This window comes from Anolis sagrei, chromosome 5 (genome assembly GCF_037176765.1).
Source record: "Anolis sagrei isolate rAnoSag1 chromosome 5, rAnoSag1.mat, whole genome shotgun sequence".
In the NCBI taxonomy this organism is placed as follows: domain Eukaryota; kingdom Metazoa; phylum Chordata; class Lepidosauria; order Squamata; family Dactyloidae; genus Anolis; species Anolis sagrei.
In genome coordinates this window covers 91338404-91363855 of record NC_090025.1, presented here as the reverse complement: position 1 = coordinate 91363855, position 25452 = coordinate 91338404, and the positions used below count along the sequence as shown (strand labels likewise).

The 25452-nt window shown below is 45.0% G+C and overlaps 1 protein-coding gene across 1 annotated transcript in view; it reads right to left on the bottom strand.

Moving 5' to 3' along the window:
• The window catches only part of SSPN (sarcospan), a 35657-nt gene extending 19593 nt beyond the window's left edge, over positions 1-16064 (bottom strand). Inside the window, exon 1 of the mRNA XM_060778256.2 lies at positions 15610-16064. Coding sequence (XP_060634239.2) covers positions 15610-15879 — 270 coding nt within the window. The 5' untranslated portion in view covers positions 15880-16064. The remainder of the gene's footprint in view (positions 1-15609) is intronic.
• Positions 16065-25452: the final 9388 nt, after the last annotated feature.

The window sequence follows — 25452 nt, the reverse complement described above, 5'->3', positions numbered from 1 at the left end:
AAAAAAGCTCACGCTGATGCAAAGAGCACAGCAGGGGCAGAGCAGCCTTCAATAGCCTGCAGCTCTGCCCCTGTCAACCACCTCCACCAAGTCTGGCCTCCTTAATGAGAGCATTCAACACCCCCCTCCCCCCAACTTGGTTGCTTTGCTACATCGGCTATTGCTGCAAGTAATGACAGTGTGAATAAATTGTCAATATTTGCTTGATTTACTGCTTGCAGTTCTGGAGGGACTCTTAATTTTTTGCGTCTCATAGACTTAGCATGGGGATTTGGTTAACCAGTTAAAATTCATGAGTAAACCAGGTTTATTTTTTTTAACCTGAAAAATTTCGGGAGGGGTTTGAACCCCTAACCCCCACCCCCCCCCCCCCTCGCTACAGGCCTGAGTGTAGCTATGCAATATAAGAATGTATTCAAGAAGGCAAAAGTCATTAATGAAGAAGAAAACACAAGCAACAAGACTCTGTAGTAGTTTGCTTTGGCCTGAGCCTATTGGAAAGGGCAAGATAATAATAATAATAATAATAATAATAATAATAATAATAATCCTTTATTTATATTCCAGTCTATCTCCCCAGAGGGACTCGGTGGATTTCAAACATAAAAGGCATACATTAATGCCCAAAAACAACAACACTACATCCATAATAACAAAATTTATACAACCCAAAATATTACTACAAATTATAACTTAACAAACTAAAATTAAATAAAAAGCACAGCCTGTTATAACAGACATAAGACAAAACATCAAACATCAAATGGAAACAATAAGATTCCATGCCTCCCCTCCATCTTCAATTGGTGAGCAAATTGAGTGCAAACTACTTTTGTGCTCTGAACTCAATTTGCCACAATTCAAGTATGCTTAGAACAAAGGGGGAAAGTAAGGACATCTTAACGGCGTCTAAAAAGGTGGGGCAACAGTGAATGAATTGGCAAGGGCGGCTCGTCCATTACGCGAAGTAAGCGGTTGCAGAACACTTTTTTTTTTGCCAGGGGCGCAGAGGCACCTCTGTAAATGCCCCTCGACCGCCACTTGAGGAGCACCCCCTCAGCTCACAACAGCCCTAGCAGTCCGGGGGGAGCCTCGGCTTTCTTGCCTTGCTGCCGGGCGATCCTCTTCCCAAAGGGGCTGGGCCCTTGAGCCTCGCCTAGCCCCTCTTGTTCCTGCTCCACCCGGCCACCAGGTGCGCGAGCAGAGCCGGAGCTCAATTGTTCTCCGGGTTTGATGCCTTCCCCATGACTCTTTCCCGATCCCCCGGCACTCCACCCACCTCCTCTCCTCTCCGCAATCCGCGGGTGGGCCAAGGGGCGGAGCCGCCAAGTCTGGCCCGCTTCGGTTCCGGAGGCGTGTCTGAAAACCCCAGCGTGTGCACCAAAAGTCGCCTCTTCTCCTGACTTTCTCTTCAGCCACTGGGACCGAGAGAGAGAGAGAGAGAGAGAGAGAGACCCTCCGGCTGGAGGTATCTCCCACCTCCGCTCCCTCCTTTGTTTTTGTGCCTACCTTCAGGAAAGGTGGACATCTCCACCTCTGTCTCTCTCTCTCTTGGTCCCAATGGCTGAGGAGAAAGTCAGGAGAAGAGGTGACTTTTGGTGCACACGCCGGGGTCTTCAGGCACACCTCCGGACCCAAAGCGGGCCAGGCAAGGGAGCAAATGCGGCAAGTGTAGTTACTGGGATGTATAGTTCACCTACAATCAAAGAGCATTCTGAACTCCACCAATGATGGAATTGAACCAAATATGGCACATAGAACTCCTACTACGAACAGAAAATATATATCAATGATGGGCTGGGGCGGGGGGGGGGGGGCAAAATACTGTTTGCTTACAGTTGAAAATTACTTAGGGCCGCCTCTGTGAATTGGGACTGTCCCCACCAAATTAGGACAGTGAAGAGAGACAGTATGGTATAATAATCTGAGATTTGGACTAGGACTTTTGAGACCAGGATTTGAATCACTACTCAGCTATGGACACCCACCGGGTGATCTTGGACAAATTACTCTCTCTCAGACCTAGAGGAATAAGCTCTGAAGAAATCTTGCCAAAAATCCACACATTAAGTCAGGGTCAGCTTGAGTATACATTACAACAGCAATACTTTCCCCTTTGCCCCTTCCCTGTCACTGTTCAGTCCTGTATAAAAATTCTGGATTTTTATGAATTCCCAGATTTTATTAAACAGGGTAAATGTGCCCAGTTGCATGCTACTATCAAATCTGGAAGGTTTATGGATTGTGATCTTGTTTTATTTTAACAGTCATATCCTGATTCATTTGTCTGTGTCTCCAGTACTTATGACCTAGAATGTGCAGAAGGTGAGAGCTTGTTAAACTATGGATTTATTTTCAAAATTTTGAATTTTATTACAATATGTCAAATTTTACTACACGGAGAAAATGAGTAATGAATCCCAGTCCCACTATTTGCATGCGGGGGAACATTTTGCTCTTGCTGGTCCACCAGCTAAATTCCCCTTCATTCATGCTAACGGACTAACGCACTTGCTTTTCGGTGTGGAACAGGGTGACAGTTTTGTCACGAATAAATCAAAGCTCCCTTCAATAAATCAGGTTCTGTGTAGAACATTAGCACCTCTCCCTTTACTCTTCTGTCACAACATGTTCGCTGCGACCATGGGGAGAAAGTCACCCCTGAGATAATTCCAACAGGGATCCACAAGAATGAGTTTACTCTATCAACTTGCCCCCAAAAGGTCTTGAGAATATCTTCACAAAGTGGAATGTTAATAAAACACTGGGGTGGAGGGGATTTGCATTTGAGTGGGAAGTTGCTAAAACAAGTGCTTGCTGGTATTTTACACCATGTCTCTCCGTGTTCTGCCACACTGCCAAGAAAAAAAGCATTGCTCATTTCTGTCTTAATAAGCAAATGCCAGAAAACAGCACAGCCTGCTCCAAAAAAGAAGCACAGTCTACTCCTGAATGCAAACATATTGTTGAGGGAGCGAAGCATATGATATACCCTTGCCCTCTTTGGGAAAGTTGTGTGATCTGCACACTGATTTTATTGGTTGAAACACTGATTAAATTAATCAGGATCCTTTGTGATTAACTGCACACATTTTCACAGTACTTGATTTCCTTGAGCTGTCTGGAATGCTCTGAGGTATTCATCCAGCCAGCATGGTATAGCAGTTTGAGGACTGGACTACATATCTGGAGACTAGAATTTGATACTTGACTCAGCCATGGACTGAGTGAACTTGGGTGAATGGCAAACTATCAGCCCCAGAAAACTATTTTTCTGGGACATTAAAAACAATAAAAAGGGCTTCTATTCTTATGTCAATAGAAAAAGGAAAAACAAGGAGGCGATAGGACCTCTTCGAGGAGAAGATGGGGCAATGCTGACAGGGGACAGGGAAAAGGCAGAACTACTTAATGCCTTCTTTGCCTCGGTCTTCTCACAAAAAGAGAGTCTTCAACCTCAGCAAGATGGAGTGGATGAGGGATTGGAGGACATCCAACCCCAAATTGGGAAAGAAGTCGTCCAGGAATACCTGGCCGCTCTTAACGAGTTCAAGTCCCCAGGCCCAGATCAACTACACCCCAGAGTATTGAAGGAACTAGTGGAAGTCATTTCGGAACCATTGGCAACCATCTTTGAGAATGGGTGACGCCTGGCTCGAGAGCAGTATGTGTGAAAAAGATCTTGGAGTCCTCGTGGACAACAAGTTAAACATGAGCCAACAATGTGATGTGGCAGCAAAAAAAGCCAATGGGATTTTGGCCTGCATCAATAGGAGCATAGTGTCTAGATCTAAGGAAGTAATGCTACCCCTCTATTCTGCTTTGGTTAGACCACATCTGGAATATTGTGTCCAATTCTGGGCACCACAATTCAAGAGAGATATTGACAAGCTGGAATGTGTCCAGAGGAGGGCCACTAAAATGATCAAGGGTCTGGAGAACAAGCCCTATGAGGAGCGGCTTAGGGAACTGGGCATGTTTAGCCTGAAGAAGAGAAGGCTGAGAGGAGATATGATAGCCATGTATAAATATGTGAGAGGAAGCCACAGGGAGGAGGGAGCAAGCTTGTTTTCTGCTTCCTTGGAGACTAGGACGCGGAACAATGGCTTCAAACTACAAGAGAGGAGATTCCATCTGAACATTAGGAAGAACTTCCTGACTGTGAGAGCCGTTCAGCAGTGGAACTCTCTGCCCCGGAGTGTGGTGGAGGCTCCTTCTTTGGAAGCTTTTAAGCAGAGGCTGGATGGCCATTTGTCAGGGGTGATTTGAATGCAATATTCCTGCTTCTTGGCAGGGGGTTGGACTGGATGGCCCATGAGGTCTCTTCCAACTCTTTGATTCTATGATTCTATTTTCTGCTTCCAGTGAAGACACACTGGACCTCTTTTCAGGCTGGATCCCATCACATAAATTGATCTACTTCCGGTGGGGCTCCGTGCCTGAAGAGACGTCCAAGTGTCACAGGAGGCAGTGCTAGCAACATGAGAGGCTTCCAGTGCATAGACAACATTTTGGGGGGGGGGGGGGGGGGAGAGGCAGGCAACAACGCTTCCCCTGTGGAATGATGTGAGGGGCAATATGGGTGTTGCAGGATGTGCGTTAGGATTCCCTACAGCCCACTCCGAATTCACCACAATCTGTGCTGAATCCCTCCTGCTATCACCCAGAAGAGTGACCTCAGTGTGATGAGGTCCATTGTAGGCATACAAGAAGATGAACTCTGGAAAGCCCTAACACAATATGAAATCAGATCTCAGTTGAACTGACATGAGATCTCTTTGAATTCATTTATAGATGCAGTTACAACAAACACGAGTGGGCATGATCCTTCAATAGTGTGGACAGACAGAGCCATGATTGTGTCCACATGCAAGTTTTATTATGTCCCAGGACAAGAGACATGTACCAGGAAAAACTCAGGATCCAATCCCCACTGAACATATGAATCTTACTGGTTGATTTGAACTAACTTACTTTACAGGGTGGTTGGAAGAAGGGAATTCCTGCGTACCTCACTGGGCTCTTTAGGGAAAGGTTCAGACAGAAACATGACAACCAAGTTAAATCTTAGAGTTACTGGAGCAAATTAACAAAAACTGAAATTCTGATTCTAGAGGGTTTTGACCTGAGAAAGGGTTGGCACAATTATTTATGGTACGATGGTATCAAAAAAGAGAAAAAATTCGGAAATCATTTTGTCCGTTCGTCGCTGATAAGGGTGTGGGAAAAATATTAAAAAATATCTATTTGGAAAAACCCCTTTATGGGTATCGCCCCTAGAAGCAAATCAAAGGCGATTACTGGGGTGGACATGTTGGCCGAAATATGGAGATATGTTAGATAAAAAAGAAGGAATACATGAATTGAAGAAACAAGAAGATATAACAGCCAAATTCAAAAATGTATCATGGTTTCAATATGCACAGATTAAAGAGTCATTCAATGCAGATAAAAAAAGGGGCTTTGGGGATAAAAACGATTTTTGGGAAAAAATACAAATAGGTGAGAAAAAGACAATTACAAAAATATACAATAAGTTGGTAGATTGGGCAACAGAAAGAGATGTGATCAAAGACACGATGATTCAATGGGCCAAAAATATCAGAAGAACAATTATGCTAACAGAGTGGGAAGAAATATGGAGGAAAAGGTTGAAATACACATATGCATCAGACCTGCAGGAGAATTGGTTAAAAATGATGCATAGGTGGTATATGACACCAAAAAAGTTAGGTAGAATGTATAAACAAGTTAATAAGAATTGTTGGAAATGCAAGGAGCAAGAAGGGTCCTTTTAACACATGTGGTGGTCATGCGAGAAGGTCAAGAGATATTGGAAAATGGTCCACTCAGAATGTAAAAAAATGTTAAAATTAGAGATTCCATTGAAACCAGAGCTATATCTATTGGCAATGTTTGATACAGCAATTTTCAATGATAAAAATAAGGAAAAACGATTTATTTACTTGGCGACAGCTGCGAGAATGGTATATGCCAAAGTATGGAAACAGGAGGAACTTCCGTCAAAATTGGACTGGATTGAAAAAATAATAGACATTAAAGATATGGATGAATTAACGTATTGGTTAAGGCTACATAACAGAAGAGCCATAAACCCAACAGATTGGACGGTTTTATATGAATATATAGAAAGTAAGGATTGGCTAAGTTAAGTGAAATAAGAGTTGTGGATAGAGAATAATTGATACTCTCTCTCTTAACATGAAGTTTAATTATGATTTGACAAACGCTAAGCGAGGGAAAGTAACGTAAAGTGAATAATGGATAAAGTAAGAAGAATGGAGGTCACAGCAGGATGATGGTGGGAGGGTGAAGTCGTGAGGGGCATGTATGTTTTATTATTGTTTATTGTTGTTTGTTATAGTTAGATGTTGTTTTTTAATGTAAACTTGTGGTGAAAATCAATAAAAAATAATTCAAAAAAAATCTTAGAGTTACAGTCACATTCTGAAAATGTTTTTCAACAGGCAGTCATGAATCACATTTTGGGTAAGCCAGTAATGTCCATATAACTGTGAGCCAACTTTAATAGCCTCAAATTTGGATGATAACATAATTTACCCCTACTTTCATTGACTCACAAGTTCTAAGTTTAAAATAAGAAACATCGAGTGTCTTCCTCCCATTTAAACACTTTCAAGTCACTGTTGAATTATGGTGACACTATGAATCAGAGGTGGTTTGCCTTCTTCTGACATACAGTCCACAGCACTTGGTATTTCTTTTCTGTCCCCCATTCAAATACTATCCAGGCCTGACCCTGCCTAGACAATTTGGTGTCTCCAGGGCATTAAATAGCTACTTATAACAGGCCCGTAGCCAGGATTTCGTTTCGGGGGGGGGGGGGCTGAATTTTTTTCAGGGGGGGCTCGAGGGGGGCTGAGTTTCGGGGGGGCTGTGTCTGAGTGAAAGAGGGTCTAGCCTAGCAAACCTTTTGTATTGTTACCCCAATACCCCCATGCATATGGGATATATTGAGTATGGTGATCAGATCATGATATGAATAAACATAACAGTTTAAATAATGCACCTTAAAAAGGCCTTTTTGCGGACCACCATGAGAATTTCGGGGGGGGGGCTGAAGCCCCCCGAGTGCCCCCCCCCCCCCCGGCTACATGCCTGACATAACAAACACTGGCTAAGAAGCACAACTGATTTTCATTGATCTTATAACAGCAACATTCACATTTGGACCTAATGGGCAGAGGGGGTCTTACGATATTATTAGTGTTTGTGTAGAGAATAATGCAAGATACTGCTTTAGATCAAGTACTTGATCCAGCTAACTTTGTATTGTCGACTGTTTGGGTGGAGAACCTGTGACGTTCAAATTTACTTAAGGAATGTACTTTGGGGGAGGGGGGGCACATTTCAGGGCAAAAGGTTGGAATCAAAAATACCACTGTATTTTAAGCTTAAAGTTGCTGTTGCTGGCAACTGAGCCATAAAGCAGGCATTTCAATCTTTCAGAACGGGGAAAAACATGCAAAAGCTGAGAAATTATGATGATGTGATGGGAAAGTAAGCATATTCATTTGAGCAAGCCCAGGCTGGAATGCTAAAAAGGTAAGATTGGGTCTAAGGCCTATAAACCCATTTTCCTAGCACCTCTGAGGATGCTTGCCTGAGGATGCAGGCGAAAGGTCAGGAGAGAATGCTTATAGAACATGGCCATATAGCCTGAAAAAACCTATAACTACCCATTGTAGATCAAGTTTAGTAGATCTATAATTGACAGTTGAACTGAGAGAATGCTCATCAATGGCTGCTTTTTCTAGGGAGAGGGGACTAGTTGGGTGCCTTTGAGTTCTATTTTAAGCTCAGGTTTGCTTAACATCTTTATAACCCAGGTCAGGTTTATTAGATTACTAGCTTGGGGACCCGGCAATGCCCGGGTTATTTGCGAAGGCATTGTTTGTTTTGTGAAGTTTGGTAATATCAGTTTGGTAATGTGTAATGCTATTTATTAGAAAAAAAAGTCTTTTTATTTTTAAATTAATGCTCCCATTAGAAAATGCATAAGGATGTGGGTGAACTACAATTTCCAGAATTGTGGGTCAGTCATTCCCAAATCCTGCCATTACTTAAAGTTGGCCATGCTGGATCTGTGTGCCAAGTATGTTCCAGATCCGACAGCAGCTGAGTTCAGTGATATCTAGGTAAGGGTAAACTACAACTCCCAGATTCCCAGAGCAATCACCCCCAAGCTCAGCCAGTATGCACAATTGGCCATGTTGGTTCTGTGTGCCAAGTTTGGTCCCTATCCATCGTTGGCTGAGTTCACTGTTCTCTAGATAAGGGTGAACTACAACTCTCAGGGTAATCACCCCTAAACTCTGCAAGTATGGACAATTGCCCATGGTGGGTCTGTGTGCCAAGTGAGTTCCAGGTCCATCATCGGTGCAGTTCAGAGTGCTCTTAGATTGCAGGTGAACTATGCATCCCAGTCCCAACTCCTATAAATCACTGTGAATTCTCTCCAAACCTCTCCAATATGTTTAGTTGTTGATCAATTCCTCTGCTGTGTACCAAAGGAAAGGGTTATGGGATAAGGGAGAAGCAGTGGGTGGGGTCATGCAAATGAAGAGAGAAAGGAACACTGGGATGTGCTTGCTATAACCTGCAATGTCCTTTGAGAGAGTGACTTGCTGTCTTCTCAGCACTGGAAACAATAGCCTATTTGTGGAGGCTGGAGGTAGTCTGAGTGAACAGACACCTGTGCCACATACAGATTTTCACTTTTATTATGTGTATAGATACAAAATGGTGGGGACAGTTAACTCCCTTGGAGACAGAATCAGAATTCACAGTGACTTTGACAAATTGGAGAGCTGAGTCAAAACTAACAAAATGAATTTGGATGCAAAATACTCCATATAGGTAGGGGGGAAATGAAATGTACAAAGTGGGTGACACCTTGGATGAAGAAAATGTGAAGACTTGGTGGTGTAGAGTCCTAGTAGAGCACATGTTGTATCAGCTGTCTAATGGAGTAGAGAAAAATTCAATGCAACAAGCTGCATTAACATGAGTATAGTGCCCAAATCAAGGAAGTAATAGTGCCATTAGTGGCTGGAATACTGTATCCATCCAGTTCTGATCTCTGCAATTTGCCCCGATTCTCTCGTTTGTGGGGTTCAGAATACTCTTTGATTGTAGGTGAACTGTGAATCCTAGTGACTACAACTCCCAAATGTCAAGGTCTATTTCTCCCAGACTCCATCTGTGTTCCTAGTTGGGCATATGGAGTATTCGTGTCAAGTTTGGTCCGGATCCATCATTGTTTGAGTCCACAGTGCTCTCTGGATGTAGGTGAACTACAACTCCCAAACTCAAGGTTTTTGTTTTGTTTTGTTTTTTTGTCGTGTCAGGAGCAACCGCTCCTGTTGTGAGAGAATTGGCTGTCTGCAAGGACAGATTGACAACTGGAAAATAGAGGGAGAAACCGTGGAGGCCATGACAGACTTTGTATTTCTAGGTGCAAAGATTACTGCAGATGCAGACTGTGGCCAGGAAATCAGAAGACGCTTACTTCTTGGGAGGAGAGCAATGTCCAATCTCGATAAAATAGTAAGGAGTAGAGACATCAGACTGGCAACAAAGATCCGCCTAGTCAAAGCCATGGTATTCCCTGTAGTCACCTACGGATGTGAGAGCTGGACCTTAGGGAAGGCTGAGCGAAGGAAGATCGATGCTTTTGAACTGTGGTGTTGGAGGAAAGTTCTGAGAGTGCCTTGGACTGTGAGAAGATCCAACCAGTCCATCCTCCAGGAAATAAAGCCTGACTGCTCACTGGAGGGAAAGATACTAGAGACAAAGTTGAAGTACTTTGGCCACATCATGAGGAGACAGGAAAGCCTAGAGAAGACAATTATGCTGGGGAAAGTGGAAGGCAAAAGGAAGAGGGGCCGACCAAGGGCAAGATGGATGGATGGCATCCTTGAAGTGACTGGACTGACCTTGAGGGAGCTGGGGGTGGTAACGGCCGACAGGGAGCTCTGGCGTGGGCTGGTCCATGAGGTCACGAAGAGTCGGAGACGACTGAACGAATGAACAACAACAACAACAACAAGGACGGCCAGGGGACACCTGGATGATTTTTGATGTTTTATCATTCTTGTGGGAGGCTTCTCTCATGTCCTCGCATGAGGAGCTGGAGCTAATAGAGGGAGCTCATCCGCCTCTCCCCGGATTCGAACCTGTGACCTGTCGGTCTTCAGTCCTGCCAGTACAGTGCTTTAACCCACTGCGCCACTGGGGACTCAAGGCCAATGCCCACCAAACCCTTCCAGTATTTTCTGTTTGTCATGGGAGTTCTGTGTGCCAAGTTTGGTTCAATTCCATCGTTGATGGAGTTCAAAGTGCTCTTTGATTGTAACTACAGCAACTACAACTCCCAAATAACAAAATAATAATTTTTGAATGATGGTCACTCCTTGTGTTGTGAAACATTTTGTTGCCAAATTTGGTGTGATTTTGTTCATTGGTTCTTTTGTTTTTAAGGTACTCATTATGCACAGAGCATCGATTCAGAACGGGACTCTTTGGTGTCAGATCATCTGCTAGAAATGTGGTTTACTGTTAAACAGAACATGACAATGCATACAGTATAGAAAAGCAGTTTAGGATCACGACACAACTACAAATATACAGATGGCAATTTGCCTCTCTCTATGTTGACTCAACACAAATACATTTTGAGCTTCTCTCCAGGCTGGGATGAGCATGCTGAACATTTGCTGAAATCACACACTCCCTAATGGATCACGTGCTTCTGCATGATCACAAATAGCTTTATCGGTTGTCACCACCCTCTCTCTACTCATGCTGGGTGGGACTTTGAATGGCCTGCCTTCATCTGGCTTGGGACACATTTTTAAAAATCATAATCTGAATGCCTAAACTAAACCGACCCACCCCTAAATCCAAGGCAATGCATTTAGGATGAGCACCAAACCAATGAAACCACAGCCACATTTTAAACTCCTGACAGTTGGGAAGCTGCAACTGTCAGAAGTCCTCATTGCCCGACACAAAAATGCACCCCATAACTTCTAAAAATCCTTCATTTAACTTTAACTTTGAAAATGTTTTCATGGATTTTAGCTGTGACTTTTTAGTGCTGTTTGTGTTTAATTCTATTTTAATGTTTGCATATTTGTATGTTTTAAATCAGCATCCTCAAACTTTTTAAACAGAGGGCCAGGTCACAGTCCCTCAAACTATTGGAGGGCCGGATTATAATTTGAAAAAAAATAATAATAATAGTAATAATAATAATAATCTTTATTTGTACCCCGCCACCATCTCCCCGATGGGGACTCGGTGTGTGTAGTGAAATCTACCTTTAAGGCGTCCAGGCCGAAGCCTGAAAGTCAGTGGCTGTCATCTTGAAAGACAGGCAGAAGCAGGAGGAGGAGTCAAGCCGACTCCTGATTGGTCAGAGCAATTAGGGGAGGAGTCGGTTGAGAGAGGGAAAGAGGCTGTCAGCTCTTGACAAGGGAGAGAAGTGTCTTGACATCAGACACAGAAGGAAGGGATTTTTAGGAGAGGAAGCTAAATAGGAGTCTGACAGGGAAAGAAAGCTTTAAAGTGAGCCTTAAGGATAGGGAATAAGTAGCAGACAACGGCTAGGGTTACTGTATTGAGAGGATCAGTAACAGAAAGACTTGTCTTCTTAGACTTCTTAGGAGAAGTTTAAGAGAGCTTATTGCCCTGTGTGTGAGACAGATAGGAGTCTGTTCTCTAAGTGATACTGTTTCTAGGAGTAGAGCAGTGTGTTTAAGGAAACTCACAGTTTTAAAAGCTTTATTGTCGGTGAAACTCCTGATTTAAATATACTAAGCCTCTACAACTGAATCAAGTTTCTGTACCGCTCATTCTATGAATAGATATTTGCTTAAAGTTCAATAAACCTTTTCTAGTTCATATTTAACTGGTGTCAGCTTCAGTCTGTCAATCTCCTCAGAACTAAGTCAAGTCAATAATAGAAATCTCTTTAAAGTCCAGTCAGCCAGCGAAGAAGCAATAGAAGAACTAAGGGCAAACACACTTTACCTACAACACATTCACACTTTTGGTTCCTCAGACCAATAAAAGCTGAGGTGGTGGCAGTCATATCTACCAGAAACATCGGTCATTGATATATTTGGTCAGCTGCTAATTTTGTTATACTGGTGGCAGCGGTGGGATTCTTTGTTCCCCCCTGCCTCAGATATCCTTTAATTTTGCTATAGTGTGGCTTACAAGAGGCCAAGCTCAAACAACAATTACATAAAATATAACCGAAAATGCAAATAATGAACAATAATAACGTAATTACATAAAACAAATGAAGATATAGCAATATAAGATTGCAATAAGCACAATCACAATGACAATGGGCAAGCTACATGTAATGGATAAAAGAAAAGCTGATTAAAAGCAGATTTAAAACTCAGGCGAGATTAAACAGAGACAGATTATTTGCGGAGGAGAGCTCATTATAGTGGAGGTCGTGGAACCAAGCTTTCCCATAAGCGGGGAATGTACTCCAGTAACAAAAAAGTTGAGGCTAAACACTAGTGTGAGGATGTAAATCTATTCCTATGCACACTGCACATATCTTATTTGTAGTGCAAAGGACACTTAAAAACAATACAATAATTAAAATGAAGAACAATTTTAACAAATGTAAACGTATTGGTTTTTCAATGGGAAGTGTGGGCCTGCCTTTGGCTGATGAGATAGGATTCTTGTTGTTGTTGTGCACCAGGACTGTGGTGCAGCTGGCTGAGTGTCAGCTGCATTAAGATCACTTCTGACTGAAAGGTCATGAGTTCGAAACCAGCCCGGGTCGGAGCGAGCTTCCAACCAATTGTGTAGCTTGTTGTCGACCTTTGCAACCCGAAAGACAGGTGCATCTGTCAAGTAGGAAAAATTAGGTACCACTTATGTGTGAAGAGGCTAATTTAACTAATTTACGAGGCCATAAAAAAGACTCCAGCAAGCACTCCAGCATAGCAAGCAGGGAATGCGGAAGTACTTCACCAGTGTCGCAGATGGACGATGAAAGTTAAATAGCCTCTGACTGTCTGTCTATATCTGTTGTGTGTCTTTGGCATTGAATGTTTGCATTCAATGTGATGTGGCGGCAAAAAAAGCCAATGGGATTTTGGCCTGCATCAATAGGAGCATAGTGTCTAGATCTAGGGAAGTAATGCTACCCCTCTACTGTGCTTTGGTTAGACCACACCTGGAATATTGTGTCCAATTCTGGGCACCACAATTGAAGAGAGATATTGACAAGCTGGAATGTGTGCAGAGGAGAGCGACTAAAATGATAAAAGGTCTGGAGAACAAGCCCTATGAGGAGCGGCTTAAGGAGCTGGGCATGTTTAGCCTGAAGAAGAGAAGGCTGAGAAGGGATATGATAGCCATGTATAAATATGTGAGAGGAAGCCACAGGGAGGAGGGAGCAAGCTTCTTTTCTGCTTCCCTGGAGACTAGGACGCGGAACAATGGCTTCAAACTACAAGAGAGGAGATTCCATCTGAACATTAGGAAGAACTTCCTGACTGTGAGAGCCGTTCAGCAGTGGAACTCTCTGCCCCGGAGTGTGGTGGAGGCTCCTTCTTTGGAAGCTTTTAAGCAGAGGCTGGATGGCCATTTGTCAGGGGTGATTTGAATGCAATATTCCTGCTTCTTGGCAGGAGGTTGGACTGGATGGCCCATCAGGTCTCTTCCAACTGCCTGTTTGGGTATATTGAGTATCCATGCCAAGTTTGGTCCAGAACCATCATTGTTTGAGTCCACAGTGCTCTCTGGAACTAGGTGAACTATAATTCCCATACTCCCAATTTCCACCAGTAATTTCTGTGGGTCATTGGAGTTCTGTGTGCTAAGTTTGGTTCAATTCCATCCTTGGTGGAGTTCAGAATGCTTTTTGATTGTAGGTGAACTATAAATCCCAGCAACTACAACTCCCAAATGTCAAGGTCTATTTTCCCCAAACCCCACCAGTGTTCACATTTGGGTATATTGAGTATCCATGCCAAGTTTGGTCCAGAACCATCATTGTTTGAGTCCACAGTGCTCTCTGGAACTAGGTGAACTATAACTCCTATACTCCCAATTTCCACCAGTATTTTCTGTGGGTCATTGGAGTTCTGTGTGCCAAGTTTGGTTCAATTCTATCCTTGGTGGAGTTCAGAATGCTCTTTGATTGTAGGAGAACTATAAATCCCAGCAACTACACCTCCCAAATGTCAAGGTCTATTTTCCCCAAACCCCACCAGTGTTCACATTTGGGTACAGGCCCGTAGCCAGGATTTCGTTTCGTCTATTTTCTATTTTCCCCAAACCCCACCAGTGTTCACATTTGGGTACAGGCCCGTAGCCAGGATTTCGTTTCGTTTCGTCCACAATGCTCTCTGGAACTAGGTGAACTATAACTCCCATACTCCCAATTTCCACCAGTATTTTCTGTGGGTCATTGGAGTTCTGTGTGCTAAGTTTGGTTCAGTTCTATCATTGGTGGAGTTCAGAATGCTCTTTGATTGTAGGAGAACTATAAATCCCAGCAACTACAACTCCCAAATGTCAAGGTCTATTTTCCGCAAACCCCACCAGTGTTCACATTTGGGTACAGGCCCGTAGCCAGGATTTCGTTTCGGGGGCGGAGGGGGGGGGGCTGAATTTTTTTCAGGGGGGGTTCATATTTGGGTATATTGAGTATCCATGCCAAGTTTGGTCCAGAACCATCATTGTTTGAGTCCACAGTGCTCTCTGGAACTAGGTGAACTATAACTCCCATACTCCCAATTTCCACCAGTATTTTCTGTGGGTCATTGGAGTTCTGTGTGCTAAGTTTGGTTCAGTTCTATCATTGGTGGAGTTCAGAATGCTCTTTGATTGTAGGAGAACTATAAATCCCAGCAACTACAACTCCCAAATGTCAAGGTCTATTTTCCCCAAACCCCACCAGTGTTCACATTTGGGTACAGGCCTGTAGCCAGGATTTCGTTTCGGGGGCGGAGGGGGGGGGGGCTGAATTTTTTTCAGGGGGGGGTTCATATTTGGGTATATTGAGTATCCATGCCAAGTTTGGTCCAGAACCATCATTGTTTGAGTCCACAGTGCTCTCTGGAACTAGGTGAACTATAACTCCCATACTCCCAATTTCCACCAGTATTTTCTGTGGGTCATTGGAGTTCTGTGTGCTAAGTTTGGTTCAATTCCATCCTTAGTGGAGTTCAGAATGCTTTTTGATAAATCCCAGCAACTACAACTCCCAAATAACAAAATCAATGCCCCCAACCTCTTCAGTATTCACATTTGGGCATCTCGGGTATTTGTGTCAAAGTTGGTCCAGTGAATGAAAATACATCCTGCATATCAGATATTTACATGACGATGCATACTAAAAGGAAAATGACAGTTATGAAGTAGCAACAAAACCAATGTTATGGTTGGGGGAACGTTATTAAGGGGTCGTGGCATTAGGAAGGTTGAGAAACTCTGGATTAGTGGGAAGTGCAGCCTGGCATGCAAAATTGGCACAAAAAAGAAGAGAGGGGCTGGGAATTGCAGAAGAGGAGGTATGCTTACAATGATGCCCGCCCAATATGGAGTGTCTCTGACTAGCAGAGAGGCGCTGATGCCTGCCATAAGGAAGCCCAGCACGGTCACAGAGGCGCCCAGAGCCAGCTGCAAGGAGGCCAGCAGCAACGGGAAACGGCAGCCACAGCACGTGTGGACGTCCTCCTCCTGCCCCGCTTTGGGCTCGCGTTGGGCTCCCTTCTTTTGCATCGCGGCGGCTTGCTCCTTGTTGCTGGGCTCTGCCTGCTGCTGCTGGGCTGGCTTCTTCTCTTTGCCCATGTTGAGCAACTTCTCTCTCTCTCTCTTCTTTTCTGTAAGGACCCCCACCCGCTGAAGCCTTCCTTTGTGCGGCTGCCTGGCTGGTTCCTGGTATTTGGAAGCGAAGAGGAGGCTGAACAAATATGGAAAACATTTGGAGCCGCGAGTGGGAGCTTTCCAAGAGCCACATTTAGCCTCCTAGATAGGAAGGGGGACGCCAGGGGGGTGGCCGACGGCCGGCAGGGAATCATAGAATCATAGAATCAAAGAGTTGGAAGAGACCTCATGGGCCATCCAGTCCAACCCCATTCTGCCAAGAAGCAGGAATATTGCATTCAAATCACCCCTGACAGATGGCCATCCAGCCTCTGCTTAAAAGCTTCCAAAGAAGGAGCCTCCACCACACTCCGGGGCAGAGAGTTCCACTGCTGAACGGCTCTCACAGTCAGGAAGGAGCCCATCCCACTGGCATTGTCTCATATCTCTTATGTATTCTGTGTTGCAGGTGAGAATCGAAGCTGGTCAGTCCTGGGTGGGGTTTGGCACCCAGGGGCATGCCAAGGAATGGGCCACAGAGATGCCCCACGCTGCCTGCCTGCCTCTTGTGGTTGGGCGACTGCACTATTTATTTATCGTGTCAGGAGCGAACCAAAACAGTTGTATTGCAATGTGGGGTTGCCTTTGAAGACGGCCCGGAAGCTCCAACTGGTCCAACGTGCGGCAGTCATGATACTAACAGGAGCGGGACGTAGGGAGCACACAACCCCCCTGCTGTACCAGCTCCACTGGCTGCCGATCTGCTACCGGGCTCAATTCAAGGTGCTGGCATTGGCCTGTAAAGCCCTAAACGGTTCCGGCCCAAGATACCTAGCTGACCGCCTCTCGGCCTATGAGCCCACGAGGACTTTGAGATCTTCCGGGGAGGCCCTGCTCTCGATCCCGCTTGCCTCACAGGCACGGCTGGTGGGGACGAGAGATAGGGCCTTCTCGGTGGTGGCTCCTCGGCTGTGGAACACCCTTCCCGTGGACATCAGGCTAGCCCCCTCCCTGCTAATATTCCGCAGGAAGTTAAAGACCTGGCTATATAAGAAGGCATTTGATCAATAAGTGCAATGACTGGCAATTGACCATAGGAATGGAACAGCGGAAATGAGATCGGATTGTGGCTTGACAATGAGACGATTCGGAATGTAGAATCATAGAATCATAGAATCAAAGAGTTGGAAGAGACCTCATGGGCCCTCCAGTCCAACCCCCTGCCAAGAAGCAGGAATATTGCATTCAAATCACCCCTGACAGATGGCCATCCAGCCTCTGTTTAAAAGCTTCCAAAGAAGGAGCCTCCACCACCCTCCGGGGCAGAGAGTTCCACTGCTGAACGGCTCTCACAGTCAGGAAGTTCTTCCTCATGTTCAGATGGAATCTCCTCTCTTGTAGTTTGAAGCCATTGTTCCGGCGTCCTAGTCTCCAAGGAAGCAGAAAACAAGCTTGCTCCCTCCTCCCTGTGGCTTCCTCTCACATATTTATACATGGCTACCATATCCCCTCTCAGCCTTCTCTTCTTCAGGCTAAACATGCCCAGCTTGTTAAGCCGCTCCTCATGAGGCTTGTTCTCCAGACCATCCCACTGGCATTGTCTCAGATCTCTATGTATTCTGTGTTGCAGGTGAGAATCGAAGCTGGTCTGTCCTGGGTGGGGTTTGGCACCCAGGGGCATGCCAAGGAATGGGCCACAGAGATGCCCCACGCTGCCTGCCTGCCAGAGGCGTCCCTAGGTAATTTTCAACAGTAAGCAAACAGTATTTTGGCAACCCCCCCCCCCCCCCCCCAAATCATTGAGAGAGCAATACGTGTGAAAAAGATCTTGGAGTCCTCGTGGACAACAAGTTAAACATGAGCCAACAATGTGATGTGGTGGCAAAAAAAGCCAATGGGATTTTGGCCTGCATCAATAGGAGCATAGTGTCTAGATCTAGGGAAGTAATGCTACCCCTCTATTCTGCTTTGGTTAGACCACACCTGGAATAATGTGTCCAATTCTGGGCACCACAATTCAAGAGAGATATTGACAAGCTGGAATGTGTCCAGAGGAGGGCGACTAAAATGATCAAGGGTTTGGAGAACAAGCCCTATGAGGAGCGGCTTAGGGGACTGGGCATGTTTAGCCTGAAGAAGAGAAGGCTGAGAGGAGATATGATAGCCATGTATAAATATGTGAGAGGAAGCCACAGGGAGGAGGGAGCAAGCTTGTTTTCTGCTTCCTTGGAGACTAGGACGCGGAACAATGGCTTCAAACTACAAGAGAGGAGATTCCATCTGAACATTAGGAAGAACTTCCTGACTGTGAGAGCCGTTCAGCAGTGGAACTCTGCCCCGGAGTGTGGTGGAGGCTCCTTCTTTGGAAGCTTTTAAGCAGAGGCTGGATGGCCATTTGTCAGGGGTGATTTGAATGCAATATTCCTGCTTCTTGGCAGGGGGTTGGACTGGATGGCCCATGAGGTCTCTTCCAACTCTTTGATTCTATGATTCTATGATTGATATATATTTTCTGTTTGTCGTGGGAGTTCTGTGTGCCATATTTTGTCCAGTTCCATCATTGGTGGAGTTCAGAATGCTCTTTGATTGTAGGTGAACTATACATCCCAGTAATAGTTCACCTTGCCGCATTTGCTCCCTTGCCTGGCCCGCTTTGGGTCCGGAGGCGTGCCTGAAGACCCCGGCGTGTGCACCAAAAGTCACCTCTTCTCCTGACTTTCTCCTCAGCCATTGGGACCGAGAGAGAGAGAGAGAGAGAGAGAGAGGTGGAGATGCCCACCTTTCCTGAAGGTAGGCGCAAAAACAATGTCCCAATGGCTTGGTCCCAATGGCTGAAGAGAAAGTCAGGAGAAGAGGTGACTTTTGGTGCACACGCTGGGGTCTTCAGACACGCTTCTGAACCCGAAGTGGGCCAGGCACGGCGGCTCCACCCCTTGGCCCACCTTCGGATTGGGGAGAGGAGAAAAGCCGGGTGGAGCGCTGGGGGAAGGGATAGAACGCGGAGAACGATTGAGCACTGGCTCTGCTCGCGCACCCGGTGGCCGGGTGAAGCAGGAACGAGAGGGGCTAGGTGAGGCTCAAGGGCCCGGCAGCGAGGCAAGAAAGCTGAGGCTCCCCCCGGACTGCTAGGGCTGTTGTGAGCTGAGGGGGTGCTCCTCAAGTGGCAGTCGAGGGGCATTTACAGAGGCGCCTGCGATCGCTTACTTCACGTAATGGACGAGCCGCCCCTGGTGCCTGCCTGCCTCCTGTAATTGGGCAACTGCACTTTATTTATTTATCATGTCAGGAGCGAACCAAAACAGTTGTATTGCATTAAAAACAAAACACAAAGTTTGCAGACTTTGTATTCTATTAAATGCCCTTTGACCAGGAGCTGGCCACTTGGAATGCCTCTGGTGTTGCTGCAAGAAGGTCCTCCATTGTGCATGTAGCAGGGCTCAGGTATTTATTTATTTATTTGGCTTGTATACCGCCACTCCCAATTTGGCTCAGAGCGGTTTACAGCAGTAGACTAAAACAATACAACCAACTTTAAAAAACAATAAAAACGATAACAGACATAGTCCCGAGTTATTTATCCATCGAAAGCTTGTCGGAAGAGAAAGGGTTTACAGGCTCTCCAAAAAGCAAGTAGGTCTCGGATAGTTCAGGTTTCCACTGGCAAGGCATTCCATAAATAAGGGGCTACAATCGAGAAGGCTCTCTGCCTAGTAGAGGACAGATGATAAGTCCGGATGTTGGGGACTTCAAGCAAATGTTGGTCTTCGGACCGAAGTAATCTCTGGGGTTGGTAGGGGGATAAGCGGGCCCTCAGGTACGCCGGCCCCAGACCATATAAGGCCTTAAAGGTTAGTACCAGCACCTTGAAAGTAATTCGGTACTCAATCGGAAGCCAGTGCAGCTGGTGTAGAATTGGGGTGATACGACACCTCGCCGGAATCCAGGCGAGAAGACGAGCCGCCACATTTTGCACCAGCTTCAGTTTCCGGATCACAGACAAAGGAAGACCAATGTAGAGGGCGTTACAGTAGTCAAGCCTTGAGATGACCATCGCCTGGATCACCGTAGCCAGGTCATTCCTAGATAGGTAGGGAGCCAGTCGGCTAGCCTGACGTAGATGGAAAAACGCAGACCTGCTCACAGCAGAGACCTGGGCCTCCATTGTGAGCAGAGGGTCCAATAAGACACCAAGGCTTTTTACAGAAGGTGATGGACGTAGTGTCTCGCCATCCAGGGTAGGCAGCTGGATCTCCCTCCCACCCGGACGGCCCAGCCAAAGGATCTCTGTCTTCACTGGATTCAACCTCAACCTGCTGGCACGCAACCATCCAGTAACAGCCTCAAAGCACTGATGGAAATTTTCGGGTACAGCCCTCCATCCTTAGAATGAGCTGAGTGTCATCAGCGTACTGGTGGCACTCAAGCCCAAAGGTTGTATTGCTGTAGGAGTAGGTGGTCTGTGGTTTGCTCTTCTCCACACTCACATGTTGTGGATTCCACTTTGTAGCCCCATTTCTTAAGGTTGGCTCTGCATCTCGTGTTGCCAGAGCACAGTCTGTTCAGCGCCTTCCAAGTCGCCCAGTTTTCTGTGTGCCCAGGGGAGAGTCTCTCATTTGGTAGCAGCCATTGATTAAGGTTGTGGGTTTGAGCCTGCCACTTTTGGACTCTCGCTTGCTGAGGTGTTCTAGCGAGTGTCTCTGTAGATCTTAGAAAACTGTAGATCTTAGAAAACTATTTCGTGATTCAGGCAACTACACTGAAAGAGATTCTCACCTGAGGAATGTATTCTGGCGCAACTAGGGCTATGTCTACATTTTAAAAAATGTATTAATCAATTTTATATACTGCCACTCCCCGAAGGCTCGGAGCGGTTTACAACATACATATGTGATACATTACATTTAAAATCAAAGAAAAATTTCAATCAGCAAGATTCAAATGCCAGCCCAAATAAATAAGTTTTACAAGCTCTACGAAAAGATAGTAAGTCTCGGAGACCTCCTGTTTCCGCTGGCAAGGGATTCCACAGGTAAGGAGCCACCATCGCTTCTCTGCCTTTTGGCTAAGATCAAGTGTAGGAGCCACCACCGTGAATGCTCTACGCCTAGTAGACATCAGGTGAAAGCTCCTAAAATTGGGAACTTCAAGGAGATTCTGATCATCTGAATGGAGTGATCTCGGAGGTTGGTAGGGGGTGAGGTGATCCCTCAGGTACAATTAGTGTAGTTTTGACACCACTTGAACTGCCCTGACTCAAGGCAATGGAATCATGAGCATTGTAGTTTTATGGAATCACTAGCTGTGAAGTCAATAGGAACTTTGGGAGAGTCTGCCCCAGGAGGAGAGACCCTGGGACCCCACCAAAGAGGGATCGCTACTTTGGCGAGCTCAGAGAAGCCTGATTTCAGCAATTTTATTTTATTAAAAAAATCCAAAAGAAATCTCACTAAAGTTGAAGAAGCGGCACTGAGGTGTTTTTATTAGCGATTCAGCTGAAAAGGATGCAATGTAGCAATCATTCGCCTACAAAGCATGTGGTTACAGAGATCAGAGGCATTTTTATAGGAAATACAGGCTTAGAAGTTTCCGGCTCGAAGGGGATTGGTTGACGCGATAACAGCTGGGAGGAGGCGCAGCCACCCTCCCTGCGCCAAAGCCAATCACAGAGCTTCTCCGCTGTGCGGGAGCCTATCAGGATGCTCCTACCGCCTCGACGCTCTGGCGAATCAGGAGAAGGGGAGGCAGGACAAAGAAGAAACAATGGATTTATGAGTGTATTATAGGATTTCATGCCTTGAGGGTTTTGAGTCCGAGAAACCGGCCTACGAAAGATGCCAAGTCTATTGTCTTTTGATGGGTCTGTGATAAGCGATGATGGCTTTATCCGGGTATTCCTGTCGCCATCAGATATGACACAATGAAGAGACTGGGGTGAATGTCCATTGTGACAAGTTTTGAAAGCAAAAAACAGTTTCGGGGGGGAAAGACTGTTCAAGGGTCTTTTGTCCCCAATGGGAAGTGATCAAAAGTTTGCCAAGCGAAATTCTTTGTCTGGCGGCCCAACTCCGAGACCAAACAAAGACTCTCAAGTTTATGGTTCCATGCACAAGTATCAAGATAAGGATTCTTTTGTGATCGCTGATTGCCTTTTCAGAACAGCTGATAGCTTACTTGATGATTTTCACCGAAGGAAGGGGAAGGGGGCAATGGGCTTGGAGCCAGGGCAAAAAGTGAGGGAAAACACATGGGGAAATATAGGAATCACAAGAAATTCATATCAAACATCCCTTTCCTCCCCCACCCGCCGGAGAAATTGATTAAAATAATATTTTCAGAAAAACATGTGTCCATAGTTCATACGGGGGAAATTCATATGTGAACATGAGTTTATTAGAGCCAAGAAATATTGTGTAGAAAGTCCAACAGTCACAAAAGGAGCTTGGTGATTTCCACTGAGTCAAAGAATGGATTTCTGCAGCGCCAAGATCGAGCTGGTCCTTGGTCCTTGGCACTTGTGTTAGTGCCTGCAAAAAAGAAAAAAAGAAAGAAAGAAAAATACTCTCTCACATGCTGAGACTGCATAAGGAAGTCTTTCCTGTGACATATCGGCAATATTTTCTGAGAAATTGCTATTTCCAGCTCTTTATGATGTTTAACAGCAATGAAGTGTGTCTCTGGTATTAATAAATTACGGTGTCAATTTGCTTTATGGCTTCAGCATTTATATTTCATATGGTAACAAGGACACTCAAAATGATCTCACAGAGTTTTCATTTATAAAACTTATATCTGAGGGCCACATTTTCTGTAATGTAAAAAAGCACTATTATTTTATATACTCTGAAAAAACCCAAGAAAGTAAAGTTGGAAGCTTTTATTCGCTACTCCACAAGAGAGGGAAATCGGTTCCAAAAGAATCTTTCCCAATTACCTTTGAGGACAAAAGTCCCCTCCCAGGTGATATTTGTGGGGCCATTCCCTCTTTTCCCCTTTTTTCTCTCTCCTTTTCCTCCCTGTCCTCTTTCTTACCTGCTCCATTCAGAGGATTCAATTAACTGTCATGCATTAGGATAGAAGACATAGCAGCACAAGCCACACTAAACAGCTTCGCAGAAGCATACGAGAAGCTCGGCCTGTCTTTAATTTCAAGAAAACCAAAGTGCTCTTCCAGCAGTCAACAGCCAACCCCTCTCAAATGCCAGAGATACAGCTTAATGGTGTAACATTAGAAAATGTTGATCATTTCCGCTACCTTGGCAGCCACCTCTCCACCAAAGTCAACATCGACACCGAAATACAACACCGCCTGAGCTCTGCGAGTGCAGCATTTTTCCATATGAAGCAAAGAGTGTTTGAGGACCGGGATATCCGTAGGGATGCCAAGGTGCTTGTTTATAAAACTATTGTCCTCCCAACCCTGCTATATGCCTGCGAAACGTGGACTGTCTACAGACGTCACATGCAACTCCTGGAACGATTCCATCAGCACTGTAGGTTTTTTTGGGCTGTATGGCCATGTTCTAGAAGCATTCTCTCCTGACGTTTCACCTGCATCTATGGTAAGCCTCCTCAGAGGTTGTGATGTTTTCTCAGAGGTTGTGAAAATTTTCTCCCTCGCCATTGGATGGACCCTAGATGCCAACTATGCAATGCTCAGCGTCCAAAATTTATTCCTTGATCTCCAAAGTATATTTTACACATACCGTAGGCTCTTGATATATGATGGGTTTTGGTTCCAGGACCCACCATAGATACCAAAATCTGTAGATACACAAATCTTATTATATATAATGATATGGTAAAATGCTGAACTAGCATATATATCCAGCGAGGACTGGGTGTTGCTGGGACTGGTCCCTACTTTCTCCCTTTTCCAGCTCTGGCAATACTCTGGCTTTCCTTCCTTCCTCCATCCCCCTCATACACATGTCATCTTTCCTAGTGACATCACAGGACATAGCAATAGCCTTTGTGCTACTAACAGACAAACATAATTACATACTTTTACTTTTATATAAAGAGATGATAAAATAAAAGGGCAAAATCTATATTTGTAATATTTTCAAGAAGTGGATGGTTGAATCCATGGATAGTGTGCGTTTTGTGGGTCAAGTCTAGTATCATAACATCAATATAAGACAATAAGATCATTTAGGGAGGACACGTTTCTTTCTCTCCCCACAACAGTCCAAGGATGCAAAATTGAGTTTTCTTGGTGAACTGAAATGATAAAAATAAACAAAGTAAAACCAAAGAATAGTCACACAAAATGTCGCCATCAGGAAAGGACTATTACATAATATTGTTCAAAGTCACCCCGCCCCCACTTCCTACCCCAAGGCTAGAATTTAGAAGACGAAGCACTTTAACTTTGCCATGAATGTGTTCACTAGACTGAAGCAAATAATTATGACGTTGGAAGCAAAATTTGGGAAGACTATATTCATTTGGACAACAGCTCGAAGTGTCCCTTAGCTAGTAATGTCAATTGCCATTCTGATTGGAGGATGCCGGGAATCAACATCCAAGATCTGTCTGGAAGGAAGATGATGGTCAGCTATCTGGACAAAATCTTCCAGTATGATTATGCATTATGACGTAAACAAGGAGGATTTTCCCTCAGGTAACTCAGTAAAGATGTACTTTATATAGGAAAATGGAACTTGCCACCTTAATATTCTAGCCAGAGAGAACCCTAAACAGCAGGATATTTTGATTTCGTTGTCAAACTAAGACCCCATCTATTTATTTATTATTTATTTATTTACTTTGCTTATATACCGCTGTATCTCAAGCCCGAAGGCGACTCACAGCGGTTCACAAACAGTAAAAACAGTAGAAACAGCAGTGGTTCCATACAACATATAACAATTGACTTAACACATTATCCATAAATTACCAATAAGCAATTACAATGCACAATTATTACAAAAAACAACCGTACCCAATCTTCTCATCATCCAAGCGTAGTCCAGGTTCGTCGTCCATTGTTCCATTCCTATGTTCCATTACCAGATTGCACTAAATTACTCAAACGCCTGCACAAACATCCAGGTTTTCACCTTTTTGCGGAATACCATTAGAGATGGTGCTAGTCTAATGTCCGTAGGAAGGGCGTTCCACAGCCGAGGAGCCACCACCGAGAAGGCCCTATCTCTCGTCCCCGCCAGCCGAGCTTGAGAAGCAGGCGGGATCGAGAGCAGGGTCTCCCCGGAAGATCTCAAAGTCCTGGTGGGTTCATAGGCAGAGATGCGGTCAGATAGGTAGCTTGGGCCGGAACCGTTTAGGGCTTTAAAGGCCAACGCCAGCACTTTGAATTCAGCCCGGTAGCAGATCGGTAGCCAGTGGAGTTGGCGCAACAGGGGGGTTGTATGCTCCCTGCGCTCCGCTCCTGTTAAAATCATGGCTGCCAAGCGTTGGACTAGTTGGAGCTTCCGAGCTGTCTTCAAAGGCAACCCCACGTAGAGAGCGTTGCAGTAGTCTAAACGGGATGTAACCAGAGCGTGGACTACCATGGCCAAGTCAGACTACACTCCCATATAAAATCTAGATTATCTG